The sequence below is a fragment of the Eutrigla gurnardus genome, assembly GCF_963514095.1.
Source record: "Eutrigla gurnardus genome assembly, chromosome: 23".
NCBI lineage: Eukaryota > Metazoa > Chordata > Actinopteri > Perciformes > Triglidae > Eutrigla > Eutrigla gurnardus.
Genome location: NC_139934.1, coordinates 15,235,164 through 15,262,496, shown reverse-complemented (window position 1 = coordinate 15,262,496; position 27,333 = coordinate 15,235,164). Strand labels below are relative to the sequence as shown.

The window sequence follows — 27,333 nt, the reverse complement described above, 5'->3', positions numbered from 1 at the left end:
TGTTTTTGCCTGCGACCCCAAAGTTCAAATTTAGCACAGATCTCAGAATCAAAGTTACACCACATGATGTTAGAAAGAACGTCCAAATATTTACCAAATCTCTCACCAAAGGAAATGAGACTCATATTGAATTATTGGGCCTTGTGTGTATTCCACATGTCACGAGTCTGCATTTCATCATGTCTGTACAGTGAAGGCTACAGCTGTATGCATCTGTTAAGAACATGTTTATCTTTCTAATGCTTCTGACTGTTTGACATTTTGATGCCTTCAGTGCGAGCAACGTATCCTTTAAATGCTTTTTCTGATCATCTCATTAGATGCCGCGTGCCCAGCGCTTCCCCGACAGCTTCCACCAGGCGCTGCAGTCGCTGGTGTTGTCCATCATGCCACACATCACCATCCGCCACATGGAAATCCTGGAGGAAGCTCGCTGCATCAACCTGAGCCTGGCCAATTTCATCAAGGTCTGAACCAACCGAATCAAACTTCCTGTTTGACGGAGACAAACTTAAAGTCAACATGTCTCCTTCATGAAATGTCATCTCCGGACTCAAAGCGTGCTCTTGGCTCTTTCTGCCATTATCATGCAGATTTTTTTTAAATGTTTTAATCCCTCCCCAAGACAACAGCTGCACTTTAAAGCCTCAAAAATGTGCTTGTTTTGTTTTGTTCCCTTAGCAGCATGTGTACTAACCAACCGTTTCTCCCCTCAGAGGTGCCTGACCGTCATGAACAGGGGCTTTGCCTTCGGCCTGGTCAACCACTACATGGTTCATTTCGGTCTCAAGGATCCCAAGGTACATGCTGTGAAAACAACGTGAAAAAGCAGAAACTGTGCTGTCTCCCCGGCCCTACCGCTCTGTTTGTAGAAGCAACACATTTGACTAACAAATTAAACCAACACAGATACCACGCAGCCTTTGTCTGGGATGCCGTGCCGGCGGCGTCGAAGGACTGTGTTTGAACAATGAGCAGAACTATTTTACCGCACACAGGCGGTTGACAGAAATTTGCATATGTGCACAAACTCACGCATGTCTGTTTCACAGGTGCTGACTGAAATGAAATTTGATTTCCTGATGACAATGTGCAACCACGAACACTTCATCCCTCTGAACCTGCCCATGGCTTTTGGGCGCACCAAGCTGCAGAGGGTGCAAGGTGAGAGTCGGAGTCCGCCATCCATTGAGTGCATTATGCTGCCTATCACATATGTAACCACTGAGTAGTCCCCCCCCAAACCCCTGCATCCCACCACACCCCCTCTATTAACCTGCCTGTCTGTTTGGACCATGCACACACACACACCTATAATTGAGCAGATGGTAATAACCTGCTCTTACGACACTACACCTGCTCAACATGTTTATCCAGCACTTGTCGATACATGTTTTACACGAAACTGAGTGCTGTGGAAATGCTGCATGGATTGTTTACAGTTTCACCCCCAATTCCATTATTTTTACTCCCCCCCTCCCCCTCTGTTTTTTTGTGTTTTGCTTGTGGTCAGATTTTATTCCGTATGCGACGGAGCTTTTTGGCCCAGTAGGTAGGTGATGCTCACTGAACCGTACTGTACATTAACCGCGTTTGCTGCCGTACGCAAACGACCCGCATCGCCATTTTCTGACCTGCTCAAACCACGCCATCCTGTCAGCTTCTCCTTCCTCTCATGGGACACCCATTCACTGCCACTCACTCAGCACAATGCTAATGCTAGGCTAATGCCCTCACGTGCCCGAGCCTGTGTGTTGTAGAGGGGGAGGAGCTTGTCGAAATCAGCTGACCGCTCTTTCTGTAGTGACATGATTCATGTTGCGGTTCTCTCTCTCTCTCTCTCGCTGTACCTGTCTGTCCTCTCTCTCTTTCTCTCTGAGACTGCCTGTCTGTCTGTCTCTGTCATCACAGAAGATAATTGCTGCAGATGGGCGCTCGGTTCCCAGACTGCATTGTCTGTTTTGGTATTAACACAGCATTATTGTGAAACTGTTTGTCATTGTTTGTGTTGAAACAGGTGACTTCTTATTTCCAGTGGCACGTCTGTCTGATTCCTGTTGATTTATTGCTCTTTTCTGAATATACAGAATTAAAATGTACTTATCCTAATGTAGGCATGGAGTAAGAAATGATCTTAAAGGGACATGTTACCCCAACACAAACATACACATTTCTCCTCTTGCCTGTTGTGCTATTTAAATTTAGATCATGGGTATTACACTCATTTTAGTTCATGAGGCACATAGAGCCCAGTTTGATCTCAACTGGGCCAGTCCAGAAAAAAAACATTGCATAACTACCTATAAACAGTGATACATCACGGCCCGATTACTCAAGATGATCCACAGACCTTGTCGGGAGCAGTTTTATACAGGAACTATATTCTTTCTAGTGAAGTACATCCACCAACTGTATCACTGTGTAAAGTGTGCATCAGTACTTAAAGCTCACCAAGCACCACCGAGCAACTAAACGTTAGAGCTCAGCCGAGGAGCACGCTGATAATAATGTATACATCTCGCACTGTCACACACAAGAACTTCTGTTTCTGCATGGTGATACGGTTGGCAGGTGTAGTTCGGTAGAAAGAATAATATTTACGACATGAAACCACTCACAAGAATATCAGTGGATCATCTTCACTACTTGGGGCATGATTTGTTGATGAAACGTTGCTGTTGAGTTTTGGCAAATGTGTTATTTTGGCACTTTGAGGCAGAGATCTCTGTGTCCAAAATCACCAGCACTCAACAACTTGCACTAAAACAATCTCCAAACAGCACTACAAGTAAGGTGAAAATATGTATGTTTGATTATGGGATGAACTGTCTCTTTAATTCCTCCCTTTTGGTGTGGTGTGGAAACATGAATGATTGAATGTGTTAGGTGGTTTGGTTGAGATTCTGTTGCATATTGCAGTGTTGCATTATGCATTTTGCCCCAGTATAACATTGCAACTTACCGAGCAATGCTGATTATATTGCATGTACTGATTAATATATAAATGTATGTGTACGTATATTCACAAATAAGTTAAGAAAGTAGTTCTGCTCAGAGATTGTTTCACATAAGAAGATGCAGATAGATTTCTTGCTACATCTTCGACCAAACAACTCATGTTACAAGATGGGTTAGAAAATTTAAATATGAGCAATTTTCTTCGTCATGGCTTCAAACCACATTGTCATCAGCATCAGTTGGACCCGTACCTATTGACTGACACTTCCTGTCTGGCCCAACCACAGAGCAGAGTCTGGAGTTCAGTCTCACGGAAGAGTACTGCCGTAACCACTTCCTGGTGGGCCTGCTGCTGAGGGAAGTGGCTGAGGCCCTGCAGCAAGGGCCCGAGGTCCGGCAGCTGGCTGTGAGCGTTCTCAAGAACCTGCTCATCAAACACGCCATGGACGACCGCTACACCGCGTTCAAGGTGAGGGAGGGCGACGCAGACCGGTGACTGGAGGGACAAGAAGACAATTCAGAACACAAAGTCATTGCTCAGGATCGTAATATTCTGTATTAATTTCTCATCACAAATACAAAAATCTTAACTTTCAGCTTTCAAACTCACGACTTCAAGTTTAATATCCTTATTAAAAAAATTAATTTAATGAACACATTTTTTTCTGAAGAGGAGGAAAAGTCAGTAATTTACTATTTCTATCCACTCCTGTATTGTGGGGTGGTCAAGAAGAAACCTGCGTCTATGGATATTAAAATACCAAACATGTTTTCATCAGGATGCTTTGCCTGAACATTTGCACATCCTAAGATTAATATTTAAATTGCGAGGGCAGATCAGCGTTAAGTAAGAGTTGGTGCACTTCCAGTGGAATTTACACCCATCCTGCTAGTCCTGCTTTCATACTGAAAGATAATCCTCACTTTCCAATGTTTCTTTCTTGGTTTCTGTAGTTAATTTATAAAATGTAGACATATCGCCCATATTTTAATCATTTTGGTACACTCCAAAAAAAAAACGTTTCAGTATTTTATCATTGATTGCACACTTGCACATGTCTATGAAAATCAGATTTTTCAAGACGATACACTCAGGATCAAAGTCTTTTTCAAGTGTTATTTTCTTTTTATAATAATAATTATTATTCTGCCTGGAAGTATCGCATCCTGTTTGCAGTTTGGTTTAAATACAGATGTACAAAAATGCTGTGTATGAGACTAAATTACCTGTGAAGTCATGTTTTACAAAAGATATTCCAAGACAAATAAAACAAGGTCTATGTCACCATCATTCTAGGTCAGGCGCTTTGACTAAGAATAAATCAACCAGACAGGATACCGTTGTCTGTTAAGCAAACAAGCCAGTGTTTAGAGTGCAGGAGTCCTGGATAGCAGCTGGTCCCAGGTGGCTTTTGGGTAGTGTAGGCAGCAACAACTGTGTATTTAACTTGAACCTACAGTCTTTACTCCAATAGTCATCTTGTCTGCCTCTATCACTTCACGTAATGCCATTCACTTTCATCAAGTCATATTGAATGTTTCAGAATCAGCAGGCCAGGATCTGCTTGCTCTACCTGCCACTTTTCGAGCTGCTCTACCAGAACTTGAAGCAGCTGTCTGCCCAGCCACACACCTCCAGCCCCGGCCTTGGCCTCAATGTGAGTCTCCCCACAACCCTGGATTTCCACACTATGGTCACGTAGTGCTTTTGCTTTTTCATGCAAACTTGCAACACTGTTTGAAAAGACAGATCTGTATCTGTTCATTGTGATGCTGTCGGACGGTGTCACCTTTTAGTCTGTACCTTGAAACATTGTTGATCATAAATTCTGAGCATTCCTCCAGTTTACTTGAATAAAATCTGTTTCGTATCAAACAGTTTACGTTTTAAAGGGATAGTTTGGACGTTTTGAAGTGGGGTTGTAGGAGGTATTTAACCATAGTCAGCATTCCCCCGGTTTGGAGAAACAGACAGGAATACCAGCACAGGAGCAAAGCAATGTACTGCTATGGTATTTTAAACATCTAAAACCATCAATATCAGTTTAAATGTACTATATTTATAATATTACCACCACTATACCGTGTCGTCAGACGTGAAGCTGTTAAAAGCCACAAGGCTTCATTGACAGAACCAGTAATCTTACCTCACAAAACACAGGAGCTGCTGGTCTGCCTCACTCGCTGAGCGGCTTTGAAACAGCTGTGTGACAGCAAGGTAAAATAAATATTCTAAATATAGCATACACTTTGACTGATATTGATGTCTTGATGTGGCTCTAAGAGGTTTTGCTGCTGCCCCCGTCCACAGCAGCACTTTGCTCTGCTCTCGTGCTGGTACTCCAGGTTATACACTGACTATGGATAAGCACCTCACACACCACTTACAACGGTAACCCAGATCTGACCAGATTTCCATCCTGTGGTTGTTCAGGGCTCCAGAGATGACCTGGTATCAACCAGCTCCACAGACAGCAGGAGAATCAGCACTACAATGGAGAGAGACCACGGTGAGTTCACGAGCACCAAACACTCCCCGTACAAACGGCACCTGGCCTCTTCCTGCTTTCACATCGTCCATTATCCTCACCACGGACGCAAAATGGATGTTACACACAACTTGGTCCATTAGCAGCACTCTCTCTCTCTCTCTCTCTTTTAATTTACTTTTCAACTCTCCGATGGGCTCTGTTCACAATCTTCTTCTTGTCTTGAGGCTACATTCAGATTCTGGTGCTAAGAATGGCTACATTTTCCCTTTGAACTTTTAATTGGTTTGTGAAAAAAGTAAATGTGTTCCAGTGGGAACTAAGAGTTCTTGATAAATAAATAGCAAATAAAGAATAAAGATGTCCCATCCTTTAGTCTTGTCTATGAAATACAATCCATTCCTCCTTGTTTCTCTGTTGACATCATTACAGTATGTTCTGCTTCAGATCCAGTGACAACTTCATACATCTGGCTTCACAGGCTCAGTACATTTCCTCTGAGTCGTAAACTACTCCTTGCGGTGTGAAAGTGGAGTACCCTCTTAATGGATGGTTGAGTGCGATCTGTTGATCCGCCATGTATAATGTTATCAATACAAGGTCAAATGTACCGTACTTAACGTGCGAGTCGGTGCATCTGGAATCCAGACGCAGCCCAAAGTCAGGATTGTGCTTCAGCGAGTGTCAGTATCTCCTCAAAATATGCTGATGTCACTGAAGCTGAGGTTGTAAGATGAAGTCTGTGTGTAATTTATTGTGCTGCTTTCAGTTGGCATTATATAATATTATAATAATGCATTGTGTTCCAGGTCTGCCTGCTCAGAATGGGCATATTGTGAGGAGAGAGGACTCCCGATGCTCTTTGTTCTTGGACCCAGGAACACCAGACAGCATTGAGGTGAGAACATTTCCTCCACCACTAAATGCTTCACATCCCCCATTCAAATGTGACATTAACGTGCATCTTGGGTGATCATCAGCTCTCAGTACATCTGAGAAGCACTGATGACCTCTTTGAGAGTAGATTGAATCCATACCCGGATGTGGTCTGGACTGCATTCTTTGAGGAGTTTTAACGCTCACTGCCGAGGGATAGCTGTATTGTTTTGATTTATTTTAATTTCCAGCAGACTAGGCACAGGAAATGTATTGCTTGCTCTCTCCCACCAGCAGTTGTTTGCAAACAACTTTGCTGTTTGCAAACAGAAGTGATTTACGTCTTTGTTTGCATATAGAGAGCGGGGAACTCATCCACAAGTGGTGAGTCGAGATACATGTGGAGCTGCATTCTTATGCCAGGGGGCTGTTTGCACAAAAGCAGAATCCAGATCTCCAGGATAGATGACAAAGCAGGGCTCAACATTTCCCAGTGAGACCAGTCTGCCTTAATTGGTTGCAGAAAGGCCAAACCAGGACGAGCAGCTGTAACTAATCCTTCCTAAAATAGACCCGAGATCAATCACTGATTCACTGATGCAGACCCCAAATTCACCATTCACCAAGGCGTGCGGCGCACTTCTCACAAACTGAAATATTAATTTTAATAACAGTAGGCTCCTTCACTGGACGGCTACATGTAACGAGCAGTGGCATAATTGGGATGAACACATTGGTTTCCCAACCAAGTGGATACAGGATCAGTTTGATAGATCCTGGCCTGACAGGATAAATCTCCATGGTAACTTATGCCATTACATATGCGACATGCTTTCATGCAACTGGAAGACCAGGAAATCCTGACTTAATCCCTAATCTAGGTTTTGTGCAATAGCCCCAAGGTGTGACGAGCTTTCCACTTGTGATCGGATCACTCAAGAAGTGTGTAAACGGGACTTGCTTAGCTGCAGTTTTAAATTTTGAAAAAATTAATTTGATCTGTTCTGTCAATCCATTTCTTTTCGATTTTATACAATTATCTTAAAAACCAAAGGGCAAAGGCTCATGCCATGTACGAACACTGTGATGTATCCAAATCTGAAGACTCACCGATGCGAAAATAATATCCAAGCAAATATCTCCATATTGGTTTTGGAAAGTGTGGTCTCTGCCTGCTGTGTCTGAACACATCACAAGCCCTTCTCTGTTCCTGTTGTGCAACTGTGGCACATTCAATCAAATGGATGATATTGGAAACGCATGCTAAGGACCGTTTGAGATTTAAATAACATAATATAAATAACACTTTTGATGTGGATCCTCTGGAGACACAACATGCCGAAGCACGCGAGCTTCATGTGAGCACGGGTTTATCCATGTTACCTCGTCTGATGCCAGAACCGAATGTACATCTGCTGTTTTGTCATGGATCCAGATTATAGACGGGTTGGATTGGATTATTTATCATCTGTGTAAATACGTAGCTGGACATTTTGAAACACACCTGTCTGATGGTTAAAGCGTTCACTGATGAAACTTCACGTCACTTCTTGGCCACAGCTTCCCTAAACTTTACCCGTTATGTAAACTGCAGATGTCCTCACTTCTCTGCTTGCAAACTCCAGATTGAGTTGATACAACATCATTTTATTTCTACTTCCTAATTTTGATCTAAAATATAGCACTAATTTAACTAATGTTCATTGTAGATGTTATGCTCATAGTACAAATTGATATTGATGCAATTGAATGATTTTCCCCCTCTGATTGGTTGATTATTATTTGATTATCTTTCATGTGCTCTGTAACTATGCTATTTCTTAAAATGCAAATGAAAGAGAGATTTTTTTCATCCATAAAGCAGTGTGTCATTAGATAAATAGAAAATCTCAATACATTGCCATTGCCTTGCTTGCAGTTTTGCAAAACATTTTATTATACACTCACCTGCATCTTTATCAGGTACACCCTGACCCCCTTTTTGTTGTTTATGACCCCACCATCTGAATGTGGCAGCATCAGACCAGGCAGTGTTTTCCCGTCTTTATTTGCCGGTGTTGGTGAGCCCGTGTGGAGAGTAACCTCAGTTTCCTGCTCTTAGCTGATGTGTGTGGTCCTCTGCTGCTGGAGCCCATCTGCTAACTTTTCTATCAGCTCCAACCAGTCAGGACATACAAACAAAGCCTTTTCACCCAAATAACTACTGCTTGCTGTAGAGTGTCTCTTTTTGGACCGTTCTCTGTAAACCTTGGAAGCTGCCGAGCGTGAAAATCCCAATAGATCAGCAGTTGCTGGAATACTCAGACAACCATGTCAAAGTCACTTAACTCCCCTTCTGATGCTCGGTTTGAACTTCAGCAGATCGTCGTGACCATGTCTGCTTGTCTAAATGCATTGAGTTGCTGCCATGTGATTGGCTGATTGGGTATTTGTGTTAACGAGCTGTTGAAAGGGTGAACCTAATCAAGTGTCCGGTGAGTGTATTATCCCTGCATCATGATACGCATCTGGTTCCAGGTTCTCACCAACACACAGCCCTAGTGTGGACAAAGAATCTAGAGAAATATTTACACAGGCATGGATACGTCCATATCTATGGATACATCTATATCTATCCATGTGCAGACCCAAACCCTGAACAAAATGATCCGACGATCAAGCGTTTTCTGCGTCGTCTGATATCTGTGCCATAGAGCTCCAATAACTATTGAAAACACCTCAGTGAGACACACTATTGCACTGTTTCTTCTGTACGTTAATTCAGTCGATCTCACATAGGCCTCCATCTTATATTGTGACTAGTAGTGCACTTAATGTGTATGTGACTGATAATAGTTCCCCACAAATGAACTCTTAACTCCTGCTTGATTAACATGTAGTTTACTTTAGTGTCCAGCTGTTACCCAAGCTTTTTTTCTTTTTTTAATGAAACTATGTTTATCATCCTTTCTAAGTAGTAGCCAAGTAGTCATAAATCAGAAAAGCATCGCATGCTTTTGTCTATTCTATTGTTGGACAGAAAATGTGATATTGTACAAATACAAAAGACTAATTTTGTTTGGCTGAACGTGAATAATTCACCATTGGACGTCTATGTGTTGTTCCAGCTGCAGAGACGTGGCTCCACGATGAGCAGCAGCCCCATGCCTCCCATCGGCAGACTGGGACCATATGAGATCAAGGGCCTCCTGCTCTCCTTCCTGCACATCGTCAAGACCTTGTCAGAGGGTCAGTGATGATCTACAACCACACGGCACAGTCAGGCTTTCATTGACCACGTACTGCCTGCACGACTTAACGACTCTGCTATTTTTGGATAGACTCTACACAGCCAGACGTCTCCCATCTAGGATCTTTAGTTGATGTACCAACATGTGTCCTCCAACATCAATAGAAACTATTTATTCAATTGAATGCACATTGATTCATGTTCATGATAAAACAGAAGCATGCATTGTAAAGTTTCACTTTATGCCCAATAGACACTCTCATCGCCTACTGGAACAAAGTTGGCCCTCAGGACATCATGAACTTCCTCAGTTTGCTAGAGTGAGTAGTGGTGTGATGCAGTAAAAACGTGTGTTTTTCCATGTTTAATAAGTCTTATGTTGCACTCTTGGAAAATAAGAAAAATAAACTGAGGTATCTGTAACAAATTAATGTGTGGCAAAAGAAAACAAAGTAACTGAGTTCAGAATAAGTGTTGAAGGAATTTAGAGTCAATTCAGCAGGACATCCCCATTCTCCTGCTGATATTTTCTGTTATTTGTACTCTCCCTGCAGGATCTGTCTGGTTCAACTCCGTTACATTGGGAAAAGGAACATCGGGCGGTAAGGCTTACCTATGATTCATAAAGAGAGATAGATTTCATAAACTGTTGGTGCGGTTTGTTTGGTTCAAAATGACATCACCTATTGTTTCTGATGAGCGATGCGTTTGGTAATTGGATTTCATATAATAGGTTAGATATCTGCAGGGTTTCATTTCCTTTCTGTGTCTCCCTCTCTTTTCTTTATGACTATCACTCATATAATCTCACTCCCTCCCTCCCTCCATCCATACAGGAGTCAGGAGATATGTGCGACGAAGTTGTTCTCCTCAGACAGGAAGTCTCAGACGATGCCGGCGATGCGCTGCAACCGAGCCAGCCTCATGCAGACTAAGTTACACCAGTTCAACACCATGGAAGCCTCCCTCACTCTCAATATAGGTAACCACAAACACCAGTATGCAAATTCTGATGTGAACTGTCATGTCACTGTCTTGTTTGCTTATAAGAAAGCAACTGATTGTCTAGAAGGGTTCATTAATTCTTTAATTAAATTTAATTGTAGGTGATTATACACTATAATTATAAGCGGGATATAATTCACAATTAAACATTAAAGGGATCATTTGGATTTTATTGAAGTAGGGTTGTTTGATGTCCTTATCCATAGTCAGTGCATTATTTACAGTAGACGGTACCTTTTGTATCAACTTAGTCATACGTTCATTGAGCAAACATACAGTCCAAAGGCACTTAGGAAAACGGCAGCCTTTTGGCAGAACAATAGTTTCCAATCCAGTACTTTGCCCCAGACCAAACACAATCTCAGTGTTGGCTTCAACTTGGAAGAAAGCCTTGTTTGAACATGAAAGTTTGCACAGATTGATTTGGAGAGGCTGAAGGAAGATGACCACACGCCTTTTTAATTAAAAGTTAATGTCAGTTCTGGAGATAATCGAGCAGACATTGTTAGAGACACACCCAGTGAGCTGACAAAGCCAGAACAAACTCACCTCCAGGTTTGCACCTTGATGGAAACAAGCCAATAGGAAGTTCCTGACCTTGCTCCTTGTAAGACTCACAGCCAATGGAGCCTCAGACTTTTCTAGATTCATCCTACGCCTAATAAATGCCACTGACAACATTTTGTAAAGCTCAAAGGCCTCTGTGAGCTTACTGTCATGGATAATGGGCAGGATCTACTGCATGTTGGCCAGTTTTACCTATGTGTCCCCTCTAGATTGCATGATTGCATGTCCATTTGTTTCCCTTGCTGCACTCAACAAGTCGTGAATGTCCCTGACAGGCTCCGTGTAAATAACAGCAGGCAAAACAGTTGAATTGTGCTGATCCTCAGTCATGTTTTGTTCCCTTTAACCAGCATGTTAAACCAGTTATTGTGTGTGTGTGTGTGTGTGTGTGTGTGTGTGTGTGTGTGTGTGTGTGTGTGTGTGTGTGTGTGTGTGTGTGTGTGTGTGTGTGTGTGTGTGTGTGTGTGTGTGTGTGTGTTCAGGAACAGGGCCTTCAGAAGCAGAGATCCACCACCAGGCTCTGCTGGAGGGTAACATCTCCACTGAGGTGTGCCTGAGTGTCCTGGATGTCCTCTCTCTTTTTACACAGTGTTTCAAGGTCAGTGTGTACACACACACACACACACACACACACGCTTCAGTAAAGATCCGCACCCTTGTTTGAAGATATAGTCACAGTTGAGTCAATAAAAGTTATTAATACATGAAAATATCGTTGTGTGCTTGTTCATGTGTGTATGTGTATACTTGTACTTTATTTTTGGGTTGGGGCTAAATATGTAGTGTCTCCAGGGACTAATAAAAAATAAATGCTGTGTCCTCCCGTGTGTGTGTGTGTGTGTGTGTGTGTCTCTCAGACCCAGCTGCTGGACAGCGACGGTCACAACCCCCTGATGAAGAAAGTGTTTGACGTCTACTTGACTTCCTAAAAGTCGGCCAATCAGAAGCTGCCCTCAGACACGTCTTCGCCGCACTCAGGGCTTTCATTAACAAGGTTCGTCGCCGGAGGCTTTTTGTTGTTTTGGACACATATTTTCCACGCCTAGTAAACAAACACTTGTACATCCTGTGTGTCATAGGAGTCCCACAGTCACTCTGCCTCTGTACTATTTATAACGAGCAAACTGTACCGCACTGCTCATTTATCAGTGACAAAAATTCAAGGCATAGAATAAATATTTATTTCCTGTGTTTTTCTGTATTGCTGCACGTTTACTTCTTCACTTCACTTTCAGTTATGGAGTAAAAGAAACCTCTAACATGACTCCAACTCTGACTTGTGACTGGCTTCTATAGAGTCACACATGTTAAATATTTCTAAAGTATTATGCTTCCAAGTTGTACTACACTACAATATTCTGTTTGTTTTTTTTCAACAAATTACGTAAAACAACAAATAACATACTATCTAGACCCCAAAGACATATTTATTATCTCATCTGAAGTATATATATATGATCTATCTTTTTTTCTTTGTCACCTGTTTCTATAGTGCTTTTGTTCTATGCTTACCATTCAAATTTCAAACTGAAATATCACAGACTTTTCAGGTTGTTTTCTTGTTCCCTCTAATGTCTCACTGCCACTTCCCTGCTGCCCTCCCTACGTACTGACAGTATTTTTCTAATCCCGTTCCGGCCCTTTAACACACTAACACGTTGTCCCGTCAGTTCCCGTCGGTGCTGTTTAAGGGCCGTGTGACGCTGTGTGAGGCCCTGTGCTGCGAGGTGCTCAAGTGCTGCGTCTCCAAGCTGGCATCTCTGAGGGCCGAGGTGTCGGCCCTGCTCTACCTGCTGATGAGAAACAACTATGAGTACACCAAGAGGAAGACCTTCCTACGCACGCACCTGCAGGTAAAGGGTGTTGGTTTTTGAAGTAGAGGAAGAAACATGTCGTCCTCTAAAAGGCCTCTGTTCTTACATGTGAAATAATGTGTGAACAATAGTCCTACTGTCAACATTTAACACACTTGGTGGTCTGTAACAAAGTCTTTCATGATCTCTAATGCGAATATTCACCCGTTATCGTCGTCCTTTTGTCCACACACACTCCTGCGAGGCCTTCAGATGCTTTCATAAGGCGGTGGAGAATCTTAGAAGTTGTTTAAACAGATTTAACACATACTGCCTGCTGAGTTTGCAGCTTGTCTGCTAACACAGTAGCAGAAGGCTGTCCAGCTTTCCATTAGTTCTCTCTGGACTCTGTTAATACATGAAGCATGTGGATCTGTGTTTATCTTTCCTTTCATTTCCCATCATCATCCGCTCCATTTCTTTACTCCCGGTTCTGCTCCCCTCTGTCTTTCTTGCTTTTACTTCGTCCAGATCATCATCGCTGTAAGCCAGCTGATCTCCGACGTGGCGCTGACCGGCAGTTCACGCTTCCAGGAGTCTCTCTCCATCATCAACAACTTTGCAAACAGCGACAAGGCAATGAAGGTACAGTAGAGGTGTCGGGAAAACCCGAAAGTCTGCCCAATCCCAGCTCTGGCTCCAGGATGTTTTCACTGAGAAAGCATCAAAAAGATGAAAATGGCCTGACAGCAACATGATAGCCTGGAATCATAGATTCATGTTTTCACAAGTCGGCGTGTGTGTTAACTCCTCTCTGCGTGATGCAGTCCACGGCGTTCCCCTCCGAGGTGAAGGGTCTAACCAAGCGGATCCGCACAGTGCTGATGGCCACAGCCCAGATGAGGGAGCATGAGAAAGACCCGGAGATGCTGCTGGACCTCCAGTACAGCCTGGCCCGGTCCTACGCCAGCACCCCCGAACTACGACGGACCTGGCTGGACAGCATGGCCCGGGCACACCTCAAGAACGGAGATCTCTCTGAGGTATCAGCAGCAAGACTCTGAACGTTTGCTTTGTGTTCGTTTGTTCACGTGCCTTCCTCTTTTTTTGTGTACAGATAACTATGTAAATAATGTGTGCCAACAGGACGGGGGTCGCCTGGCGGTTAGACCTGACGTGATGGTTAAACATTTTTACTTTGGTGACATGCACACTGTCATACTGATGTTTTGTCTTACGTTTGCATTGTTTTAACCATATCAAACGTTTAACAAAAGGGCTGGTCAAGTTCTATCATTTTATTTTGGTGAAGCTGCAATAAAAAGTTTATTTCTGCCCACTAAGATATAAACATTGGCTGTTGTCTCAGCGTTCCCTTTCAGTTTTGCATAGAGCGGCCTGTTTCCACTCAGACAGAAATATTCACTGAACTGGGTTTTCTTTGTTTGTGTCTCCACAGGCGGCCATGTGCTACGTCCATGTGGCTGCACTGGTAGCAGAATACCTCCACAGGAAAAGTAAGGCCATCCACACATCTACAGTGCATACACTTATACCGTAATGGAACACTAAGCTGTGTGTGCAGTATTAATAAAAGGCCCTGTTAGTTGAACAATCCAAGTAAAATAAGAATTTGCAGAGAAATCATGTCTAACCGCCACCTCTTTTTGATTTTGGGGTGAACTCTCCCTTTTACCGACACTATGATGGCATGACAAAGACAGTCACCAGCATGTATGCACTCTCTTTATAGGCCGTTGTGGTCCAGCAGGAAGATTCTCCTCCACTGGCGATAGAGGCCATGCTAGTTTGTTCTCTGATTGTTAGATACAGCATGCAAACACTCGACCGGACAGGGACACGATGCAGCCCTTCCTCATGGCGATTGTCATCTGATGCAAAACCTTCGGGGAAATACTCCTCAAAACACAACTCGTGTTTGTCTTCGTGGAATGTCAGCAGACAAAGATCATTCATTTTCAGGGAGCTACAGTTGGCAGCACTGCTGCTTTTGTTAGATCTCATCTGGATTTCCATAGCTTTCAGACGCAGTTGTTATCATTGTTGTGACGAAGAATCCGTTGCTACCACAGATCTAACATACAATAAACACAGTATCTGTAGATCATTTTCTTTTGGATATCGATGTGAATCTGTTTTTTTTTGCTCTGTCTTTACTGTTTATTAGAGTTGTTCCCCACCGGCCTCGCAGCTTTTAAGAAGATTACCTTGAATATAGAAGAGGAAGCTGCCATGAGAGAAGACACCGGAATGCAAGACGTCTATTACACCGAGGTGTGGCCTTCTGCACGAGACTGGCTTACATACAAAAGACATTGTGAAGTGATTTTGACATTAGTTAGTCAATTCAGATTGACTCACAAACGGCAACCGGCATGATTGCACCTGATTTAAACATTTCATCCAAACTACAGCAACAATTTCGTACTTCTATTTCGTAGTGATCAAAAATACATCTGTAGTCTTGAAAGTTGTAACATTTCACCAAAGTTTAAATCTTAACACATTTATATTCTATTTGTCCATCTGATGACCCGATACTGTGCATGTGGATGAAAAGAGATCCGTTTCTACCTGTTTAGGAAGTCCTGGTGGAACACCTCGAGGTCTGCGTGGAGGCACTGTGGAAAGCTGAGCGCTATGAGCTCATCACCCACATCGCCAAGCTCATTATCCCCATCTATGAGAAGCGTCACGAGTATGAGGTACGGCAGCGACATCCCTCTCCAGCTCAAATACCGTATCTTCATATCGTAAACAAGCAGCCACTGTGACTCATCCATGTCGTCATGCTCATGATGTTATCACACCTATGTAAGGTCTTTGCTTTGTAGAAACATCTTCGTGATATAAATCCTTGTGTGTAAAGTTTACCCTGCTCATGTTCCACTCATCATTTAACTCCTGGGCTTCTTAGACTGGTTGACCTGCAGTCACACTGAAGCCACACACTAGCAGACACTTAGAAGTAAAGTACATTCAGTACATTGAATGTGACTGACTCTTTGATCGTGCAACTTGTTTGTTCTTAAGTGCTTTTAATGGCTCTCCCTCCCTAATGCTGATCTGGAAAACAACAACAACATCAGGGTGGGGGAAGGGCAGCGTCACAGGTGCCTTGAGTCTGGATGGGAAATGAGGTCATCAATCCATCATAGAGCTTATAGGCATATCATTATCTAATTAGATCATATAAAAGATACTTTAATGATTGTGTTTATTGACCGAGTCAACACCCAATCAGAAAATAGACCCAGCTCTGATGCACTTCTGTCTTCTTTTTTCCCAGAAACTAAGCCGACTATACGACACGCTGCACCGAGCCTACAACAAGATCATGGAGGTGATACAATCAGGCCGCAGGCTGCTCGGGACGTACTTCAGGGTGGCTTTTTACGGACAGGTGAGGGCGACAAGCAGCTACAAGGGCAAGGGCAGGAACCAGCACACAACGCTGTGCTGCATGCTAAAGCGTTGGGTAGATGTAACTCAGAAAGGTGTGGTTATAACTGCACCGGTCCAAAGGAATAATGGCCACGCTTCATACTGATGTCACTGTCTTCATTTCTCTCCTCCTACACCGTCTGACACTGTGAAAACTACAAGAGACGACAAACAATATTTTAACAACACGCTTAAATACACAGAAATGTGCTTAATCTTACAAAATGAAACCAATTAGCGTGTGCGCCTCTAGGACCATGTACAGAATCGTAGCTGTATCGTACTCAGCCCATTGCCTCTGACCCGCGATATACACTTCCTGTGTTAAAGGTCGGGTCCCGTGACCTACTACGTCACATGATTAGTATGAACTTTTTTTAAACATTTTCCCTACATTAATTATGTTTCGAACATTTATTTACAATAATTATTACAATGAACCCAAACAGTTATTAACAACCAAAGACACAAATTATATATACCTTCACTTGTCTCTAGGACAGTTACAGTGGTGGTGAATTACATCACATTATATCTCAACTAAAAAAAAAACAATTTAAGATGGACATAGATGGATAAAGACATTTCACTAACGGCCCTGCGATGGTTTTATTCTATTTGTTTGGATCGTGTCGGCATGAATCAAACATCATCCCGATGTTGGATATATTATCGAAATATTTCACATGTTGAAAATCTGGGGGTGAAATGATTGAAAACAATTTTGTAAATGCAACTGTGTGCAACACAGTAACTCTATTCACCACAGGTCACATTTCCACATGTGTGATTGCACAGCAACAAGCAGGTTCAATATAGTGGCTGCAATACATTAGATCTTACTTTTCAGGAAATGTGGCATGCACTTGTGTTATGCCATTTATGCAAAGTGTGGTGGATGTGTTGCATCTTGTGCAGAGAGCAAAAAACATCATCATATAATGGTGTTGGCACTTAGAGTTGATTTGTTTTGGGAAAAAAAACAAATCAACAAAATATCATAAACTTCTAAGACTCATTACTGAAGTGAATGCATTGTTTGGATGCATGTGGCTCCAGATGGACTGTTATTCAGTGAAAATGTATATCTCGTGCAGGGCTACTTCGAGGAGGAGGACGGGAAGGAGTACATTTACAAAGAGCCCAAACTCACGGGTCTGTCTGAAATCTCCCAGCGGCTACTGACACTCTACGGGGAGAAGTTTGGGCCAGAAAACGTCAAGATTATTCAGGACTCAAACAAGGTGCAGTAGATAAATGGAGGCAGAAGAGTCTAGGTGTGAATGACGTTTGCCTTATTATTAAGTGCAGACCCATACAGTTCCATGATCTGACTATCTAGTCCTTTTGCAATTAAATTGGATTAAAGATGGTTGCTTTCCCACAGGTGAATCCCAAAGACCTGGACACCAAGTTCGCCTACATCCAGGTGACGTTTGTCAAGTCGTACTTTGAGGAGAAGGAGGCGCCAGAGAAGAAGACGGACTTTGAGAAGTGCCACAACATCAACCGCTTTGTGTTCGAGACGCCTTACACGCTGTCTGGCAAAAAACACGGCGGGGTGGAGGAGCAGTGCAAGAGGAGGAGCGTGCTCACAAGTACGTGGAACACACTCATTCACCAACATCATGAATCAGGCACACGGTATCTCATATCACAGACGACAGCATATTGATATTGCATCACATCTCAGAGAGACGACGAAGCAAAACCCTCAGATCCTCATCTCACCCATTTGAAGTCATCATCAATGTTTTGTACCAAAAGTGGAATCTTTTCTCACGGAGCACATGTGTGTGCTTTTTTTATATTTATCCGTTATTTTATTCATTTTTTACGACGGCGTATTAGGGCCACTGTCTGAGATTAAAAGTCACAAACCCCTAAAACTAGCAAATTTGCGAGTTTTAAAGTGGCAAATTTGCTAGTTTATTACGATGCTAACAACCGGCATTTATGCTAGCTAACTTCCCATGAATGTCGCTTTTATCTTTCTAATTAATTCATCCCAACGTGTGACGCTAGCTAACTACGAAGTTAGCTAGCATAAATGCCGGTTGTTAGCATCGTAATAAACTAGCAACTAGCAATTTGCCACTTTGCCACTTTAAAACTCGCAAATTTGCTAGTTTTAAAGTCGCAAATTTGCCACTTTAAAACTAGCAAATTTGTGAATTTTAATCTCAGAATATTGCCCACCTCTCTCGGCTCCGTTTTTTTTTTTTTCTCTCTTTCGACAGTGGCCCTAATACGCCGTCGTAATTTTTTCATTGTCTTTTTTAACATTAAAGTTGAGCTGAAATGAAAAGTGCCTTTAGGTCACATCCCCAGTCATGCAGTGCACCTATTTAATAACCTATGCCCCCAAATAATAACCAAATCCAATATCTTTTTCTTCCTGGAAAACAAAATACTCCACATGCTTACATCAGCGAGTGCCAACCACTTTCAAAAAATATCATCATGACATCCATCCATCCACCAATCAGTCAATCTGCAGCTCTTAAAGGCACAGAGCAAGAGACGGTCCAGACAGATATATTCCTCAAAATGTTGTCCCGCCTGCTTATCCTGTTTCCCTCGTAAATCCATCCTGGTCCTGAAGCGTGACACATTTGAGCTGTTTCAACTTGACTTGAAAACAGTTGGAAATGAAGCATGGGACGGCTGTACAGTAAACACCCTATTCAAGTCTCCCTGGCTTATCTCATATTCCCCTCCAGCCATTGCGTGCCATGGAAAACGAATTACTTCTCATATTCATATGACTGACAACCATTTTTTTCTTTTCCATCTCTATTTACTCCCAGCTGCCAATACCTTCCCGTACGTGAAGAAGCGCGTGGAGGTGCTGGGGGAGAAGCAGGTGGAGCTCAAGCCGGTGGAGGTGGCCATAGATGAGATGAAGGCACGGACAGCGGAGCTGACCAAACTCTGCTCCAGCCAGGAGGTGGACATGATCCAGCTGCAGCTCAAACTGCAGGGCTGCGTCTCTGTGCAGGTAAGAGACACCGCGAAGCAAATACAATGTCACCATGACAAATCCAGAATACTGAAGCCCTGAAAAATGTTGGTGATCCATGAGTTTGATCTAAATCTCCCCGCTGACTTCAGAACAGGTGAAAATCAAACAAATAATATACAATAAATAGAAAAAACAACCTTTTTCTCAACCTGTCTTGCAAAACATGTAAGAAAATATCCTGGGAAACTGTTCTTATGTCATCAACACAGGAGTGAAAACAGTTGAGATCAGACTTAGAAAAAGGATCACCAGGTTTTCTTTTTGTTTCTCGGGGCTTCTGTTATGTTATTACTACTTGGCTGGGGTTCGTAAGGCAAGGTAATCCAAAGTGCTTTACATTAACCATCAAAGGCATTGGAAAGAAACACATTTAGAAGCATGAGAACCAGGGGAACACATTGCACAAATAGTGCGTGCTGATTTAATCTGCTGTTTCATGGATCACTTTACAGGAATGCTTAAAACCTCCAGGCATGTTTTGTTGCAGGTGAATGCAGGTCCGATGGCTTATGCCAGAGCATTCTTGGATGACAGTAAATCCAACCAGTCCGGCAATAAGAAAGTAAAAGAACTGAAGGACGTCTTCAGGTATATTTGTTTGTCATAAAAACAGGACTATTGTCATTGTACTTTATTCTGTGGATTTTCCTTGTTGTTCCCTTTTCTCTAATTTCTGATGAAACATTCTTCTAAAGGTTGTCATTTTACTTTTGCTACTCCCAGGCGTTTTGTTCAGGCTTGCAGTATAGCTCTGGATATAAATGAGCGTCTTATCAAAGAGGACCAGTTTGAGTACCATGAGGGCCTGAAGTCCAACTTCAAAGACATGGTGAAGGAGCTATCTGACATCATCCACGAGCAGGTAATTTTGTAACTTTTCTGGGAACTTTCGTGGGCCATTACACCCCTGCTACACAGATGTTTCATTCCGCTTTGATATGCAGTTGGTGAGAGGCTGCTGCAGTGGCCTGCAAATCAAACACGGGCCCCCTATGGTTAGGGGCCTAATAGTTGCTATACTTGACTGTTCAGTCGTTATATCTCTTTTAATCATGTCACATTTCATTAAACCATACTATTAAAATTCTAGTTAATAAAACCAAGACATACTGACTCAGCAGAAACAACATGGCAACATTAAAATGTATCTTGCCCTGCAGATAGTTTTGGTTTTATGTGTCCAACATCTGTGTCCGAGTTTTCTGCTTGCAAAAAGAAGTCAGATTGTATAGAAGTCTATGAGAAAATGGTCCTACTTCTCTCTTGATGTATTATCTCAGTTAACATTGTAAACATGAGTTTATGGTCTCAATCTCTAGTTTCAAGTCTCCTTCAATCCAGCATGATGTTCATTTAGTAAATTATAGTCCATTTAGAGTCCAGCAGACCAGAAAGCAGGGGATGCTTTAGGGGCGGAGCTACCTGGTGATTGACAGGTTGCTACCACGGCCTCTCCTCCGTCGCTACCAATGCAGTTAGCTACTAAGATGACTTACTTAGTAGCACTTAGCTGTAAAGTTGTCCATGAATTATGAAACTAACGTTAATATATTAACACCAGAATCCAGATGGATCCAGATCCAGTAAAGTTGCTGCTCTTCCATTTGTGTTAGTCCGATCCACCCGTCCAGTCTGTGGTCTTCACCTTGGGTTGATAACGGTTCATTTCTGGTGCTCCCAGGATGACTAAATGACATTCAACAGCAACATGAATGTTACTCTGGATAATCCCCAGACCACCATAAAACCATCATTGGAGCTACTTATATATCTCAAAGTCTCTTTATCTCAAACTCAAAATACAAGCAGAGCCATCGGCATGGCTGGATTATACAAGCGCTAAGTGACAAAATATGTTTTTGGGAATCTGGGTGGAGCGACCATTTAGATATGCTAAATATTAAAATAAACGGTGATGTCAGTGGTAACCGCCATGTGAGCGCAGAACGGCTACATAAACAAAGCACAGAGAAGCTCGGATAACAACACACACAGAGGGAGAGTGACCTCATTCTTTGCTCAGGTACACATTACTCCCCTATATTGCAAATAGTTGTTACTGCTACATTAATGCTCCAAATGTAAAAGTTAGCACCTTTAAGATGATATGTAAAGTTATGTTATGGAAAAATGAATCTGCCCAATAAAGATCAACAACCAGGATCAGCTTTTTCTCCGAGGTTTATTCGACAAAGTATTTTGGTCTGCAGAGGAAAATAATGTTCGCCCCTGTCTTCTCACGCAAAAGGCTCAGAGACCGCAGGAAGGACCCTTTTAAGGAGGAGGAATCATACGTAGACAAAAGACGGGTCATGTCCTGTCTTACAAAAACAAGATGTACAGAACACAGATGTCATGTCCTCTGACGTTATCTCCTGCTCATATCACCTAACTACGCACAAACAGACGATCATTTCAGTCATAAGATGACAGTGCAAAAGAGGAGATGCGGATCAACGTCTGACCTGACAAAGATTCTGATTATAAATTACAAACATCCAAAATTCCCATAACAGTTACTATAGAGACAGTCAGCAAAGCCGAAACGTATTACTGCATTACAGTCGGCCAAGCTCCATGTAAAACGTATGTAAATGAGATTATCATCCATGCAAACACTGGAAACTGAGACGAATCCAACTGTACGAATCACCATTCACTTTTTGAATTCTGATGTCCATGTTTTCTCTATTCCCAACTGCACACACAAAGTAAATCTGTTTCTTAAATCCTTTTTCTGGGGGTTTTATTAATTGTACACATACCTTTCCTTGAGCAACAGCAAAGTTGACGTTGTTGTGGTTTTTCTTTAATAGCTTCCAGTGCAAACGATCAGAGTGGGGTGGTGAACTTTACAACATTACTGGCACAGACGAAGCCATTAATCCTGCCGGTTACACGTTATAAATGTAGGCCTGATGTCATTAAACGTTGGTCTAATGTTGCTGGAAGTTTTCAGTGACGTTCAGCAGTTAATCTAGATGTGGCTGTAAGAAGTAGAAAAAAAGTGTATTCTTTTTGATTCCCAGTGTGTAATATTGGTCATGCTCAGACTTGGAGAGAGTCATAATGAGTTGGTGGATTTAAGCTGATTCATCCAAGGGGGAACTTCTCTGTGTGTACTGTAATACAACGTTGCAGTCATTTCACAGAGAGGAAATTCTTCACTCTTTCTCATCAACGATGTGTTCTTCATTCTATTCCCATCAGTAGAATGTGTCATGGCTGTATTGCAGCAGTGTTGTGTTACCATAAGCTGCTCTGATTTGACCCAACTAACTGCTGTGCCTCTTTCTCCCCAATGTGCTGGCCTTTAGCTTTAAGGAAAATCAGGTAATGTGATCGTGAAGTGTGTTCAAGCTCCGTTTGTCTTTTTTTGTCCTTTTGGAAACCCATTCATTATCAGTAGCACCTTTCATGTATTCCAGTTGATTGCTAAAATACATTAATCCAGATACATAAAATAAAGCAGCCATCTAAAATGGAGAGTGTTAATAATTACTCTTAATTATAAACAAGTGAGAATGAATCAGCAATTTGCAGCCAATCATTCATCAACTCATGATAAGGAAGAGATCGGTTTTGGCAGATGTTGAATCCTCCTTCGATAAACTTGTTGGATTACTCACACACGTGAAGATGTCATTTGTGGCCAACACAGATGGCTTTAAAAAAACAAATGAGAGACGTTGCTGTCACATGTCCTGGTTGACGATTGCACGTCTACACATGTCACAAGTACATCCTGGTAACATCCTCCTGCTATCTCTGGAAAATAAACTGGGTTTCTGCCACCGTGCATTCTGTCCTGAAATGAAACGACATGTTTGTTGTCAATCAGAGAGAGTGAATTGATCTGTTTAAATCAGCTGCGGATTAGTTGCAGGATGTTGTTGTCTCACTGGGTGTGACAACACATGTATTTGTACTGAAGCGTTGAGTACAAATACAGGTGTTGCTGCCCCGCCTAGGGGTGTAACAACACCAGTATTTGTACTGGACCAGTCCGGTATGGGACGTCCTTTCAGTACACCCTGTGACCCAAACAGCTGTTTGTCTTACTCCTCACACAGGAGGAACAGAAACGTGGAAGAGCGAGTTTTACCACCACAGTTTTGGCAGGGCACCCGTTATCAGCTGCAGCACGCAAGATGGTTTAGTCCGGTCAGTCAAGAAGCTGTGAAACTGCAGTCGCGTTCATCCGAGGGAATGAAGAATGGAATTAAGGCATCAGCTGAGTGTGTCGATTAGACACAAAAACACATTGCAGGTCCTTCTGACTGTGGATTCACTCTGTGCCAATATACTAATACTAGAACGTGTTTAGCGTTTATGCATCTGGAATAAAAGTATATAGTGTTGTGCTTGAGCCCTGCTATGTGCATTCACATATATATCAGTCAGTCGTGTTGCGTGTCCTGTATAAATGAGCATCAGCTGATGTTTTATGATGAGCAAAATAGAATCAGAAATACGTCATTGATCCCCTCGGAGGAATTATGGGTAACATTTAGGGGTGTGAATCTTTGGCTTCACTTCGATTCGATTAACGATACAGTAGTTGGCGATTCGATTCAAGGACGATTTTTTTTTTTTTTTTTTTTTGTAACGATTCGATTCGATTCTGTAAACCACGATTCGATTCAGTAACTTGTAACCAAAATTCTATATCCATTAAATAAACATGCAATAATGCAAGTGAGACTATTTGTATTCTTCTGAAAGGTGAAAAATAACATATTTATTAAACCTGAATAATATTTTATGCTGAATACAAAAATGTAATTAAAATATGCTCGGTTATTTTTAACATTTTCAGTAGACTACATGCTGGCAGGGGAGAGTGTGTCTTAAACGTATTAAAACATTAATCATAAGTAAGAATCACGATTCATCCGATTAATTGATTCCAGAAAGGATTAAACATTGGATTTTGATGTAAAAATATATTTATTTACATATATATTGTTAAATTAGGTGCACAATATGTCCGGGTGTGATCTAAAATTGTTAAAAGGGCATTTTAGATTGACTTTAAAGTAAGGAATTGTGGCCAATAGCAATTATTGAATGTTTATTTTCAAAATAAATTAACAAAATAGTTCAGAGTTCAAGTGGGCTTATCTGCTGACTGAGGTGACACAGAAATCCAGCCACTCCTTTCTAAACCAACATCATAATATGATATATTAATAAAGTTTTCATGGTGACCTACATGGAGTTAATTCCCTGTCCCGAATGAGTGCTAACTTCTTAAAGAAGTGGAACCACATCAATTCAAAAAAACAATCATAATCATCTTGTCGACATTTACTTCTCTAAACTCTTTGTCTGGAAGTGCTTTCTATTCTGATGCCTCCACACTTTTTAGCTGGTTGAAAATGCACAACAATCCACGTTGGAAGCCTGTTCCCCAGATTTATTCAGCACATCAAACACAATGATTATAGAGAAAACAAAGCGAGATGAGACACAATTCAATTCAGGAATTAAGGAAATGTGGAAATTTTGTGGAAATGGGTCAGCTGTGTTTTATGCATGCCTGCTGTAATTAGAACATCTCATCGTGTCGTGTTGAGCCGTGTGTGGGCAGCAGATTTGAGTTTTGTGTGTCTGACCTCTGTGTTTTGCTTTGACCTCAGATCTACCAGGAGGATATGATGCGCTCGCTGTTACAAAACTCCCTCCATGTGTTCCGTGCCATCAGTGGGACGGCCACCGACCTGGGCTGACCGCCGGGCCTCGCTCCCCTGCTGCCGCCGCCACCCGCCCCTAACGTATATCCACTCACTTCTCCCTCAAGGACTCGAACTGTTGGCTCTCAGTTTCACGTCTGCTCAGATACGCTCCCCAAAAGGCGCCATGGACGAAGACGCCGTTTTTTTTTTTGCAGTATATGCAGAGGGTTGGGGTGAAAGATTGCAGCACGACAGTTGGATGCAATATTCAAACCACAGCAGCAGTATTTCAGAGAATGTATCGCAGCAGCAACACCAATCTAATGTCAGCATGTCAGGTTTCGGTGTTATGCTGAGTCATGGTCGCACCTTTCCCCCCCCCCCTCCCCCGCAGGATCGAGGTTGTTTCTTCTTCAGGAGATACTGTACAGACACATTTTCTTCCGCCTGCTCTCTCTGCAGCGTTGCCCTTCAGATCTATGCACCACACTCCTTCCAGAATTCATTTTTACGACTTGAGTCGACTGGTAGAAGACTGCACCGTCTTTTCACGTGTGTTTTCTTTGGCCAGGCTTTGTGTCATGCCAGCAGGGAGAGTGATATCCCAACTGGACCGGAAAGCATTGAGATAGAGTATTCAGTCAAGCCAAGGGGTTAAAAGGCTTGCAGCGCATTCCAGCCAGCCGGTGATAAACAAACAAGTGACGTCTAAGGAGCAGCAGCTTATAGACAGCGCCAGGCCAAAGTTACTTCCTGGTTTCTTTCATAACAAATGCCTTGTTGCCCGTTCCAAAGTAACAGGAAAGATAAACCTCGGGGTTGTGATGAAGCTGCTCTAAGAAGTCCAGTGACCGCCTTCCATTCCAATAACAATGTTGTGTTTGAGGTCATGAATCATGTAATAGCAGGAAGAAAAGAAAATCAGAGCTTTAGAACAATAAGTGAAACAGAATCCTTTATCAGGACAAACTGGCCTTCTTCAGTCCGATGAGTGAATGACTTCCTCACGTTAGGTTAAGATCCAGTGCCTTTGTGCTTCGCCTTCTGGAAAGACTCCCTTCTCAAGTAATAAGACCTTCATCACACGCCGGTTACTTACAGTATTCACAAGTGCTACACTGTAATTAGCAGATAGATGAATAATATTTAAGCAAATGTACATAGTTTGTTGCCAGGCTGTAAAGTGAATTCTGCATCCTTGTATGTTTGTACGTACTGTATGTATGTATTTATATTTGTAACATGTTGGACTATTCAGTCCAAACCTGTCCTAGCAGAGAGATTTGTTGTTTCATTCTTATTGCATTGCATAACTAAGTGCAGCTGCTTGTCAAACTTACTTTGTAAAGCCATTTTTCAATAAAACCTGGAAAAACTACTGAGACTGACAGTTATTTATTGACCTCAGAGACAGACAACAAGCTGTTTTACTGCAAGGTCTATTATTGTTTTAGACGCTTCACAAGATGTCATGTCATTTTCACCACTTTTCTGTAATCTGTCCCCGACGTTATGACTCACTTTATTAATTTAAGATTTAAAGGGCAAACAAATGCCACGATTTAAGTGAAAACTTGCTCACTCATTTATGCATTTTTTCACAAGAGCAGAAAAGAAAACTTGCTGAGATCGAACGTATGTTATGTTTCCTCTGTCTCGCCATGGGTTTGTTCACTCTGCTGTTTGCTGCAGCATAAATCCATTATCACAAAGGCTTAATGATTCACAGACTCATTTAGAGCCTGACGACTTCCTGGAGACAAATGTATGGACACACTTACGAAGTCTCCCAACGGAAGTCTTTAGCTTCTATACTGTGAGTCCAGAGTGCTGCAGGAACGAGACCAAAAACATGGACATTAGTTCGCTTTTTGGCCCTTTTGGTTCGCTGGTCTCGCAGTCAGTGTGTTGGTTCCATGCCTAAAATAGGGTCTGTAGTTTACACAATCTTTTTGTCTTACAATATGATACCCCTCTCATGAGTGGTGAAGCTTAGCCTCATCATAATGAAAAGCAGTTGCTCACAAGTGGCTAAACGTCATCATGGATATCTGGAATGTTTTTTCATTATGGATATCTGGAATGTTTTTTCATTATGGATATCTGAAATTAAAATGATGACATTTCTCAAATGTAACTGTGGATATCTATATTTAAAAGCCCAATACACATGAATGGGAAAAAGTGCACAAGTAAGTCATTGTGGATATCTATAATGTTCATTTTGACCATGGAAGAATGTAATTAC

At 42.1% G+C, this 27,333-nt stretch overlaps 1 protein-coding gene across 1 annotated transcript in view; it reads left to right on the top strand.

The window, feature by feature from the left end:
* dock11 (dedicator of cytokinesis 11) overlaps positions 1-26,146 on the top strand; it is a 54,992-nt gene extending 28,846 nt beyond the window's left edge. The window contains 28 exon segments of the mRNA XM_084003307.1: positions 321-467; positions 717-800; positions 1,053-1,164; positions 1,514-1,552; positions 3,246-3,427; positions 4,503-4,616; positions 5,393-5,468; positions 6,257-6,345; positions 9,431-9,551; positions 9,806-9,872; positions 10,107-10,154; positions 10,389-10,534; positions 11,607-11,722; positions 11,982-12,042; positions 12,045-12,118; positions 12,795-12,977; positions 13,449-13,562; positions 13,745-13,960; positions 14,377-14,434; positions 15,106-15,212; positions 15,521-15,643; positions 16,228-16,341; positions 17,480-17,626; positions 17,770-17,980; positions 19,193-19,383; positions 19,895-19,995; positions 20,131-20,269; positions 25,050-26,146. Coding sequence (XP_083859433.1) covers positions 321-467; positions 717-800; positions 1,053-1,164; positions 1,514-1,552; positions 3,246-3,427; positions 4,503-4,616; positions 5,393-5,468; positions 6,257-6,345; positions 9,431-9,551; positions 9,806-9,872; positions 10,107-10,154; positions 10,389-10,534; positions 11,607-11,722; positions 11,982-12,042; positions 12,045-12,118; positions 12,795-12,977; positions 13,449-13,562; positions 13,745-13,960; positions 14,377-14,434; positions 15,106-15,212; positions 15,521-15,643; positions 16,228-16,341; positions 17,480-17,626; positions 17,770-17,980; positions 19,193-19,383; positions 19,895-19,995; positions 20,131-20,269; positions 25,050-25,139 — 3,270 coding nt within the window. The 3' untranslated portion in view covers positions 25,140-26,146.
* The last annotated feature ends 1,187 nt before the right edge of the window (positions 26,147-27,333 follow it).